At 60.1% G+C, this 11672-nt stretch overlaps 2 protein-coding genes across 2 annotated transcripts in view; both read right to left on the minus strand.

Annotated features, from left to right (window-relative positions):
• Positions 1-6931: 6931 nt before the first annotated feature.
• On the minus strand, positions 6932-7871 carry EMIHUDRAFT_310333 (hypothetical protein; the record flags this gene model as incomplete). Its single annotated transcript, XM_005776373.1, has 5 exons — positions 6932-6969; positions 7055-7138; positions 7255-7327; positions 7370-7435; positions 7512-7871. 5 exons carry the CDS (start codon positions 7869-7871, stop codon positions 6932-6934), a joined length of 621 nt encoding a protein of 206 aa, XP_005776430.1.
• Positions 7872-10644: 2773 nt separating this feature from the next.
• The window catches only part of EMIHUDRAFT_435510 (hypothetical protein), a gene marked incomplete at its 5' end in the record, with an annotated part of 2169 nt that continues 1141 nt past the window's right edge, over positions 10645-11672 (minus strand). Inside the window, 4 exons of the mRNA XM_005776374.1 lie at positions 10645-10673; positions 10723-11181; positions 11257-11315; positions 11356-11437. Of these exons, the coding sequence (XP_005776431.1) occupies positions 11026-11181; positions 11257-11315; positions 11356-11437 (297 nt within the window). The remainder of the gene's footprint in view (positions 10674-10722; positions 11182-11256; positions 11316-11355; positions 11438-11672) is intronic.

Consider the following 11672-nt stretch of genomic DNA (forward strand, 5'->3'; position numbering starts at 1 on the left):
CTCCAAGGTAGGTACGAGACGGGCTATGGACTGAGCGACCGATTCCCCATCGAGCAAGGCCTCGGCCAAGGGTGCCTCCTTTCGCCCGCACGCAGCAAGCTCATGCTGGCCGTGATGCAGCGAACAGTCAGCAAGCTATGCAGAGGATTTGAATTTACAGCGGCGGGGGAGAGCGTGCCGCAGCTGGTGTATGCCGACGACGGCCTGTTCCTCAGCAACGACATAGCCACGATGCAGCTCGCGCTAGAGTGTGCTTGGTTAGTGACAAAGATCTGTGGCAATAGCCTCCAGGTCAAAAAGAAGAAGAAATCGGCATGGTCAGCGACGTACTGGGAGAACAACGAAGAGCGGGATGTCGAGGGCTACGAAATGAGGATGCCGGACGGCATGCCGATACCACAGCTGAAGGGAGACGAGAGCTACAAATACCTCGGAACGGAGCTAAGGACCGGGTGGGCAAACGGCGAGGGCCAGACGGAAATGAGGGAGCGGTGCGTAGCGGACTGCAAGAGAGTAATCTGGATCATAGGCAACCTGCCACACTTGACAGGAGAGCAGATCCGTCGCAACATGGCGCTAGCACTGAGCGGCATTATCGGCTACTACGGCCGGTCCACGGTCATCACATGGGAAGACTGCCAGAGCATCGAACAAGTGAGGGCGAGCGCCCTAAACGCAAAAGGGTACTCGGTAGGAATCCCGCGACTACAAATATACGATGTGAAAGAGAGAGGAGGGATGGGAATGGAACACGCGTACACGTACGCAGCGGCGGCGCTGATCGATCAAGTGGACCGGGCCCTCAGCGCGGTGGAAGGGGAACCAGCGAGGGTGGCCGTGGAGAGCAGCCTAGCGCACACTTTGAGGAGGCTGGGATGCCGAAGTGACAACCCGCTGGAGTGGAAGCCGAGCTGGGACTGGGAAAAGGAGCTCTCGGACGAACTAATGATCGAAGCATTGATATCTAAAGGCAAAATGGAGGTGTGGGGTGGAGACGGTCACGACAGCAGGGTGGGAAGAGAGCAAGAAGGGGCCGCTCAGACCCGAGGCGTGGAGAACGACCGAGAGCCGAAAGAGAGTATTGGGCCCGCTCCTCTTTGAGACAAGGAGTCATGGCTGGAATAACCAAGGCCTCGCGTGTGACTTTGCACGTAACCTAGCCAAGCACGGGATAGCGACATGGTCGGACGTGTCAGAATGGGGCACCGGGGAAGTGTTGACGTGGCCGCAAATGAAGCGAGTCTATGGCCTCAAAGACAACACGACGGAACATAGCGAATACAAGAGGCTGGCGGAGCAGCTGGAGCGACCAGAGTGGGCGCAGCTGCGACAATACTGGAAGTGGGCGGCCATAGAAGAGCGCGCACACGGACAGAAGACGGAACGGAGGGCGCCCGATAGGGTGCGGAAGGTGAAGGCGGCAAGGAAGGCACCGACCTGCTACGGGGGAGGCACGGAGGATGACAAACACGGATGGGAGTACCTCTGCGAATGGGAAGGCGAGCAGAGCGACAGCTGGGTGTGGCACGATAAGATGCCCCACACATGGGAGCGGGAGCTAATGCACGCGCAAGGCGTGAGACGGCAAGCGGCGTCCTTCCGAGAGTGGCTAGAACACCGCAGAAGACTAGGTAGATCGGGGCCGGAGGCAGCGCAAGCGGACAGAGCACTAGAGACGTGCGATGGAAAGAGTAATGCTCCGTCGTGGAGCGACGTGCTCGATCGATTCATTGAATACAGCAGGGAGGCAAACGGGGTGTGCACGAGCGGACCCAACATGACAGAACACACGTTCGAAGAAGGGCGAACCAGGACGGACATCCGAGTGGAGGGGAAGGCCAGGACTCTACCTCGGAGGGAAGAAACCGGGCAAGACAGCGGCACGCACCTGGGGTCGAGAGAGGACGGGGACAATCGAGTGATAAAGCTGGAGGGGACCCCGGGCCTTGATACGAACGCGACATGGGAGGAGGAGATACCCGAGCAAAATAAGATCACGAAGGACGCGGTGAGAAAGATGATGGAGAGACAGGAGAGGGAGCGACAGGAGGGGAGCCTCGGGGCGGATGAGACGTTGTTCCCAGAGGGGGCGCCCCAGAGACACATAAACTGGCAGAAAGAAGACTACGAGCTGTTTGTGGGACACGGATACGGGGCGAGCGCGATCAGAGTAGGGGAGCTACAGGAGGACCCCCTAACGCGCTTCTTGCTCCGATACGACGAATTTGAGACGGGGGGAGAGCTGACGGACGGCAACGGGAAGCGAATTAAGATGGGAAAAGACAGCGAGCCGCTGCGGTCGGGGAAGGGACGAGCCCTGAACGTGAAAGTAGCGCAGACATGCCTCGCGTTGCACGTCTCACACCAGTTCACACACTTTGCAGCGACGGACGGAGGAAAGGACCATGAAGACAAAATGGCGGAGGATGGAAAGCACGTGCCGAACCCTAGGGTGGCGTACGGCGTGTTCGAAGGACCGACACGATTCGGAAAGAGCGTCCCGGGAGACACACAGGTAAAGGATCCCAACGGAATCGGACCCTGTGAAGAAGGGGAGATACGGACAGCGTTTGGGGCGGGAATGTGGGGAGGAAAGCTGCCGAACATGTGGGAGCCGATGGACGCGGAGATGTACGCGATACTCGCATACTTACGCAAAATGGCGAGCGCGAGCGATGCGCAATCGCGGCGGTGCTTAGTGCTATGCGACTGCAAACCCGCGCTGCAGCAGATTGAGAATGCGCACCGCAAAGGGATGCCAGAAGGCCTGAGGGACTGGGAGAGAGGCGGGCTCCTGGAGGCGATCGCTTACTATAGATCGAAGCTAGAGGCGGTGGTCTTCATGTGGGTGCCAGCACACGTGGGAGTAGCCTGCAACGCATACGCCGACGCGGTGGCGACAGCACACCTCGGGGATAACGACTCAGAGGACGCCTCGAAAGTGGTGCGGGACGCGGTGCGGACGCGGCCATGCATGTACACGGTGCGAAGGGAGGCGGCAGAGAACGCAGAGAAGAGGGAGATAGTGGACCGACGGACGTACGGACACATGTGTAAGAGCGCGCACGAGTGGGTGTGCGAGCAATATCGAAAGACAGTGAGGCCGGGATCGCACACGGCAGGGGTGGCGGGACGGTTGTGGAGCGAAGTGGCAGTAGCCAGCCTCAAGCATCGATGGGATAATAAGATGAGATTACCGGACGAGAACGGGGGGAAGGACAGGCGGGCGACATTTGACGACGTTGGGGATCACAATGTGACGACCAAAACGATCTTGGGGGCCAGGGTGAGACAACAGGTCGGGGTGCCACACGGGGCACACCACAGGCGTATTCTAGAGGGGGAAAAGAAACGGGGAATGAGGGGCCCCGCCACGAGAAGTGCGTTCTGGGGATGCAGAGCGTGCAAAGCGGCTAGGGATGAGGCCACAAAAGAGGCGCGCGAGGCAAGGAGGAGACGCGGGGAACTGAAAGACTGGGACGACTGGAAACAAGAAGACAGTGAGCCACCACAGGCGTCGTTGGCGCACATACTGAGCGGCAGCTGCGCTGGAAATAAGGAAGAGGCGCGTCACTTCATGCGGAAGCTCGACAAACACACAGCGAGGGCGACAGCAAGAGTTGAACGGGAGGCGCCGGACTCAAAAGACACCGCCACATTCCTGAGACGAGCGAGGGCAGCCTCCTTAAAGGCGAAAGGGTCTAGATTTGGAGCGCTCGCCGAAGAGGAGTACGACAAAATAGCGCCCGTGATTGCCTGCACGCTGCCCGCACTCACGGACTCCATACCCGAAAGAAAGAGAAGGGAGCTCGCGGGAGAGGTGACGAGTGAACTACAGGTAGTGGGGAAGGCAGCCTCGATGGCCATACAGACATGGGTGCGAAACAACGACAAGACCAAGGCACGGGCAGAGGAACGAGAGAAGAATATAGGGTGGATAAAGCGCCTGTTCACGGCATGGAGGGTGAGCCACGCCGAACGTACCGAGCGGAGAGCCGAGCGGAAGGAGGACGGGGAAGATGACTCCGAGGAGGACGAACCAGTGGAAATCCAGTTGTCAGATGTCACGATGCATCCGAAGGGGACCCCAGCGCCGGCATCATCCGTAGAGGCACGAGTGTTCGAAGAGAGAGTGGACCTGAGCAACAACATGACTTGGAGGCAAATGATCGGAGTGGGAGTCAGAAATGTGGTCCTTGCGCGAGGGGAGCTCGATAGACTCGAGGGGCCAGGATACGCCGCGAGGAGGACGGAGTTGCGCCGAAAGGCGAAAGAAGCCGCGAGAACAAGGGACCGGCAGGCGGCGGCGTCACAGGACGAGGCAGAAGAGAACGACGCGACAGAGGAGGAAATGACAAGGGAGAGAACGACGAGAGTGGGACGACCGCGAGGTGGCATGAAGATTGCAGCGAGAAGCGGCGAGAGACTGCGAAGAGAGATAGGAAGAGGCAGACTCCCTAGGGTGGGCGACGGCTAGCGCACCACACACCTCTCCTTAAAATCCCTGTGTGGTGGCGGCGTGCCGTCCTCCCATCCCTCCCTTGGGTTGTCTGTTTTCTTTCTTTCTTTGTGGACTTTTGCAGGTATGTATGTAACTGTAGAGACGATTTAGGTTTGGGGCAGCGCGAGTGGGAGATCCCAGTTTTACCCGGAGTTGGCCTTGTGTCGTCTAAGTTCATGGCCCCCGACCAAGCGACCATACAGCGTCTAAGTCTGAGCCCGGCTCCGTGCGGGGGCTAAGTTGAGCGCTCGCTCGCTGCAGAGGCTAAGTGTAGAGCGACCCTCTAGCCCTACTACCCAACCATTCGAACCAGCATATCAAAAGTTTCCCGACCCTCGGCAGGCCCTCGCGAACTGCGATTGCGTTCCGATCAGACGTCCATATCCATCTCGTTCCTATATTCGACGTTCTTGCTCATGGTTTCCGGGTTCCGATTCCTTTCCGATTCGTTTCCAGTTCCCCCTCCCTGACGAAATTCTTGCCCTCTCCTTTTTACAATTACAAACATAAAAAGCCGCCTCTATCTAATCTGCAACATATGTCAGCACTGGCTCTCTGCAGCATTGCGCTCATGCGGTGTCGCGCATCTCTCATCTAAGGAGCTAGCAAGGTAGCGACCGAAGCCATATTAGCATATCCAGAAGAGGTGAGTCCTTGAATTTTGAGGCGAGGGTTTGCTGACAGCAGGCTCTGGACTCGCTTTGCATGTGAATCTGCTTCTGCCGAGGTCAATTTACCGGCAGAAGAGGCATGCGTCACCACAAGCTGCGAACTGTCGTTGCTCGTGTGTGTCGTAGTACGCTTCTCAGTTACGTAGGCTTCAGTCAGTCAGTCAGTGTTACACACGTCCTAGCATGGACGACGGGGCACACGCACTCGCGGAAACACAGGGCATTACACACGTAGGCTTCGAGCATGTAAAATTGCAGCTCGTCCCACAGAGCTCCGCCTCTACGGAATCTTTTGGGAATGTGATGTTACCAGAGCGCAAGAAGTTCAGGATGACTCGGAAGTGGGTGCCGTCGCGGTCGATGAACACATACCCTTCCTCGTCGACGGGCACTTCAATGCCTTCGCGTCCGCTGAACATTGTACCGAGCATGGAGTCGGGGTGTCGCCAACGTGCTGAGGGTTGTCTCAAATTTCATGCCGCCAACGTTGAGCTTGATTCGCCCCTTGAACCGCTCAAGGTTTTCCGCCACGATTTGCGTCTGCGACGCTAGCAGCTGGCGATCCCGGTCGATGCTAGCTTTCTCCTCACGCAGACCGTCAACCGCTTTCTGCAGTGCATCAAGGTCAAGGCCCGCAGCCATTCGATACGAGCTCGCAAGAGGCGCACCACTCAACAGCAATCCTGCCGGCGCGCGCGAAGGGCACGGAGCTCGGAGGGGGGCGAGGCAGGATTCCCGAAAGAGTCTCGCGCGAAAAAGAATTTGCGAAAAAGAATTTGCAGCGCGCACGCCATCCCTCCCTTGGGTTGTCTGTTTTCTTTCTTTCTTTCTTTTACCACGAAGCTCCCTCGCACGGCATAAACGCGACTCTCGCGCACTGGCACTAACACGGGTAACTACGGGAGCCGCCTAAGCGACTCCCGCGAGGGCGGCGAGGCGAAAAGAATTTAACGAGCCGAGCCCCAATTACGTCCGACGCCCCAGTTAATCCGGCGGCTAGTTCCTAATCTTTCCTACAAGCCTTGAAACAAGCTACATCGGTCTCACAGACACCGGGGCAAATTCTCTTTTTTCGGCGCCCAACAAAGAAAATTTCGGGCAACCCCAACGCACGCCCAGCCACAACATTCTCACAGCCTTGTTATTGAGAAGAAAAAACGTCCTATGGCGCTGTTCACAGACCTTGTTATTGACAAGAAAATACGTCCTTCACAGGGGGGGGGGTTCCGTCTGGAAAAGGATCCCCCCTGTGAAAAAGTGAGGCGTGGTCTGCTTTTCGCTGCACATGCTGAAGCCGCCACCCAGGCAAAGCTTGTGCTGTGAATAGCAGGCGTGGTCTCTACTCGCCAGATCCGAACAGGTCGACACAGGTACCAAAAAGAATTTGCACAATTTTTACGACGGTCCCTGCACCCTGGCTCCCTCTCGCACAACACTCGGCACGGGACTGTCTCCGGCAAAGATTATTTAAACGGTCTAGATGAAAATACAAAAAATACAAGAAAATACAAAACTTTCTGTATACGCAGTCTTTGCGAGAGATTTCCGTCTCACGGCAAAGCACTCATACAACTCCTTCGCCGGCCGGCGGCACACACACACACACGCACGCACACACACACACACACACACACACACACACACACACACACACACACAATGATCATACAGTACATGGCCAGCGAGGTGCTGCTCGCACGACCACGCTGCCCGCGCTCGAAGGTCGGGGTGCGTCGAAGGTCGGGGTCGACCGTCAGTCTCAGAACATGGGGTGCGTGAGGAGGTTGCCGCCGGTGCCTAGGGTGGGCGCCGTCTCGGGTTGTGGTTTTGGCTGTTTGGGGCCGTGTAGCCTTTGCGGCTTGTGCGAGCGGCGGAAGCGGACCGATGTCGACCACTTCGAGGATGTCTTTGCCGGAGATAGCCGAAGTGATCACAACGGCGATGATGCCGAGCATCGCGAGGCGGCCTGGAGGGGATCGGCTGTCGCTCCAGGACAGAGGGGAGGAATGGGCGGCGGAGTCAAAGGTCTCTCCAGTGCCAGAAGGCGGGTCTAGGTGTGAGTGCTCGAAGGAGACCGCTGACTTCTCGCGCCGTTAGCCATCTCTGCCGCTGGAGAGAGCCCGAAGGCTCCATTGACAAAGAGACCATACGGTTCCTGCGGCGCAGGGCGGGCGAGTGTGGGGCAATGCTCGTGGACACTCAAGCGAAGCTCAGGCGCCTCGTCCTCCTCCCCGTCGAGGAGCGTGAGCGAGTCGCCCAGCACCTTGTGTGAGCGAGGGGCGTGAGCGTGAGCCGGCCGGATTGTGACTTTGTGAGCGTGAGCGGAGGAGCATGAGCACCTGCGGACCAAAGGCTGCCGCGGCCGACACAGCCAGCGCGTGGACGTGTGCGATCATGATGATGGCCCTCTCATTCGATATGTACGTATTGAAACCTTGTTGCGCAAGCCCGCCCCAATCGGCGTAGGTGAGAGCCGTGCTCCCGTCAGGGATCCAGCCGTGGGCCTTTGCGACGCCGGTTGCTAGAATCGCCGCCCAGCCAAACATGGCGTGGCGGCCGTTCCAACGTTCGGCTTTCACGGTGGGACCAAAGCCGTATTTCGCGAGCCACGGGTAGTCGGCAGCGAACTGGGACATGCCCTTCTCGAAGCCGGCGGCGGCTGGCGCAACAGCCACCACTGAGGGCGCACGGCCTGCCATTGGAACCACCAGCCTGGCGGCTGGGCTGAGCGCGCACATGGCGGTCAGCGAGGCCAGCATGGCAGTCCGATCGCCGCCAGATGCCTTGCGGGGGTGGCGAAAAGGGTCGACCGTGGTGCCGTGCGTGCGGGGAAATTCTTTTCGCTTGCAGGGCGTCCACCTTATGGCGCTGCATAGCAGCCTAGGCGAGCCGCTGCGCCTCTCGCGCTCCGAGCATGCGCACACTGTTCCGCACCCTATCCCGGGGGGGGGGGGCGCCGCAGGCTCAGCGTCGGAAAAGTCGGGCTCGGAGTCTCATATACGCGCTCGGAAAAGCACCTCCGTGCTCCGAGAGGCGCAGACGCGAGACGGCCGGAGGTTTGGCAGGCGGCGAGGTGGGGGAGAGAGCGCTTAATTAATTAATCATTAAAATTAATTAAACGCTATTGTCAACTCACAGCTCACAAGAAGAGAGCGGTTGGTTTTCAAAAATCTCTCTCAGCTCACTCTTGAGAGGCGCAATCGATGTCCTCCTCCCCGCGCGGCGGCACACCACACACGGCGAGGCACACGACACACGCGGCGTGGGTTGGATCCACCGAGGCGCTGGGAGCGAGTAGTGTCATGGAGAGAACGCCCACGCGCAAACTCCCCCTCGCTTCATCTCCTTCTCTAGACGACTCACAGGTCGTCGTCTGCTCTCATGTCGGGGCGCAGTGCTGCCGTCTCCAAGGTCTCCTCGAAGGGCTCGCGCCTCCACGCGAGCAGCTTCGCGCCGCGGATGCGCTGCGCCGCGCTCGTGACGGAAGGCGTCATGTCGATCCTGTAGTTGCCTCGAAAGGGGTCATGAAGGTCTGCCATGATCATGAATATGCTCGAGAAGGCGGAGCACATGAACGCAAAGAGGAGGCGGACGCGGTCGATGGAGAAGAAGGCGATGGCGGCGGCCGCGGGTCCGGCACGAAGCACGAAGCAATAGAGAAGGGACGCCATCAGCACCGAGAGCATGAGGTAGGTCGTGCTGGGCAGCGAGCCCTCGACAACGGCTCTCCGCTCGTTCCTTGCCGCCGCTAGCTGAAAGACGAGCTCGGTGCATCGGCTGTTCGTCCCGAGTGAGTCGCTCGGCGAGAAGCCGTACAACGGCCCGCCGTACAGCGCATCACTCACCTCGCTCAGCAGATCAGACATCTCGAGCACCGTGGATTGCTGATTGCGCCAGTGCTCCGCCCAGACCGGAGTCGTGCTCGAGCCGCCCATCGGGATGGAGTGCGCCGCGCCGAAGACGCACGAGTGGCGAAGCGATGCGCTAAGCTCCTCATTGTACCGTTCGAGCAGGGCCGCAGCCCTGCGCATCCGCGGCTTGTCGCGCCGAAACAGCTTCACTTGCTGCTGCGTGAGCACCTCTAGCATGAAAAATTCCTTGAGCAGGCACCTGGGCCGCAGGGGAGCAGGCTGCTGCTCTTGCGCAGGGGTGTGTCCTGCGCTATGGCACATAGCGGAGACCTGCGAATGTCGACCTGTCGCTGCCACAGGGCAAAGACGCCTTGCGCTGCGACGGTGCCGAGGGCGAATGTGAGTACGCTCGCCACGACCCCCTCCAGGTCAAAGAGCATCGCCTGAGCAACCTCCTCGGTGAGCAGGTTCTTGAGCCTGACCGCCTCGCCCGAGCCCAACACAGGCAGGGCGTTCCAGGCAATCGCCCCGGTAATGAGCGGCGCAAACGGAGAGCGCACCACGGAGAGCGCCCTCTGGCGCAGTAGCACCATCGAGGCGTGCCAGAACGGGAGCTCATCAAAGACAACGCCGGCTTCAGCCCTGGTTTCACCGTCGGAGGCGACAGCCAGAGCTGCACCCCGAGGCTTCGCTGACGGGGGGGGGAGAACGGGAGCTCTATTTCCGGCGGTCGCTCCCTTTAGCTCTCGGCGGGGAATGGGAAACGACTGGAGAGCGCTGCTTGAAAGAGCAGGTGCGAGAAGGAAGAGCACCACCATGTGGCACATTTACTGCTAGAGAACCGTTGCGAAAGCTTGCTCCAGATATGTCGCGGCCGATCTCTCCTAAATGTCGGTCTGCGAGCCTTCGCCCCCTGCCCGTCCGAGCGCGGGAACAGCGTACGCCGACAATCCGAAGATAGAGAATCTGCTGCTCCCAACAATGTTGAAAAAAGAAAGGAAGAAAACCTGATTACACAGAATTCTTTTACTGAGGAAGCCCCGCGTGCTGGGCGTGCGCCTGCCTGTCGCGTGAATCGTGTCGTGCGACCACCTTATCTTGTCGTGCGATGCTTAGCAACGTGGTTGCCAAGCTGTGGACCGAGGCGCCGGCGGAGCAGCGCAAGCTCACCACGCAGGTCCTGCCCCCGTCCGCCGTCCGCACACTGTATATGCCCCTGTCTGATCCTTCCGCCGCACCCTCGTTTGCCTCATCCCGCTCGCCTACTGACACTCACTCCCCGGCGCCACAGCTGGCGCGCAACTCCTTCTACTTTGTCACCGCGATCATCCTCATCAAGCAATTTGGTGAGCAGATCGCGATCTGAGGCGCCGCGCTCTGCACTGAAGCGGGCCTTCCTGTCGAGAGTCGCGGTCGCGCGTGAGGGGCTGCTTGGTGGCTTCGATTCGCACACAGCTGCCCGCGCGGAGGGAGGTTGTCGGTATCAACCGCTCTCTGAGCCTACTGCACCGCCGGACTCGCGGGAGGTGATGCGCAGAAAGCGATCGCGGGCTGTTGCGGGCGGTTTCTGGCCGTGGCTCCTGGCTGCGCTAGCCTCTGCGGCGCATCCAGCTCCCTTTTTCCCGTCATAAATATTCTTTCACGCGCGACCAAGAGGAGAGGGGTGGGGGGGGCGAGAGAGAGCTTCAATGCTGCGCAGTACTACTACACACCGAACGTAGGGGCAAGAGTCAAAACGAGGGCGAGACAGGTCAAGAGGCAAGAGCGTGACCCGACGCGGCAGAGGGGTCAGCGCGCTACCGCTAGACCGCTCTCCCACCACCACGCAAAGGACCATGAAGGCCGGTATGCGCACATTGAGTCGCGCAATCACACACCCTCGCCGCAGTGCTTTCGCTTCTCTCTCGCTAGGCGCGTATTGGGCGGGGGCGAGTACGACTCTACCGACTCTCGCGACGCGTCCCAGACGGCTTAGGAAGCCTCACTTGGGTGTGCATGGGCCTCATGACGCCACGAGGCCCGACGGGGACTCGTCGCTGAGCCTGCGCAGCCGCGCGTGGTGGACCGCGCCGAGGCAGACCAGCGGCGGCAGGAGGAGGGTGGAGGCGGCCGTCAGCAGCAAGTGCAGTGCCGCGGCAGCCTCGCGCGCGCGCTGCACCTGCTCGAGGTGTGGAGATGTGGCCGAGATGTGGCCGAGATGCGGGCCGAGACGGAGGCCGTGACGCAGCCGCACCTGCTCCGGGGAGAGGGCGGCGGCGGTCTCGCCGTCGGAGAGGTCCTGCGCGAGCAAGCCTGCCCACAGCAAGACGCATGAGGGGGGCGCCGCTCGCACCGCGGAAGAGGAGCGCCCTGCACAAGCGCGCCGAGGGCGGAGGAGCGCTGCAGCAGGAGCATCGCCTCCTCCTCTGGGTGCTCCTGCAGCGGAGGGGTGGGCACTAGGGGGGCGGCCGGGGGGGGGGGGGGGGGGCCCAAAAAAAAAGGGGGCAAAAAAGAAAAAAAAAAAAGGCGGCGGGGGGCCCCCCGGCAGGGGGTTCCCCCTGTCGAGAGGGGGGCCGCGCCACAAAAACCCCCCGTTTTGGGCAAAAAAAGTGGCCCCCCCCAGGGGGAAGAAAAACAGGAAAAGGGGGGTTTTGCCGCCTTTAGGGGCGC

Source organism: Emiliania huxleyi (genome assembly GCF_000372725.1).
Source record: "Emiliania huxleyi CCMP1516 unplaced genomic scaffold EMIHUscaffold_28, whole genome shotgun sequence".
NCBI classification, from domain to species: domain Eukaryota; phylum Haptophyta; order Isochrysidales; family Noelaerhabdaceae; genus Emiliania; species Emiliania huxleyi.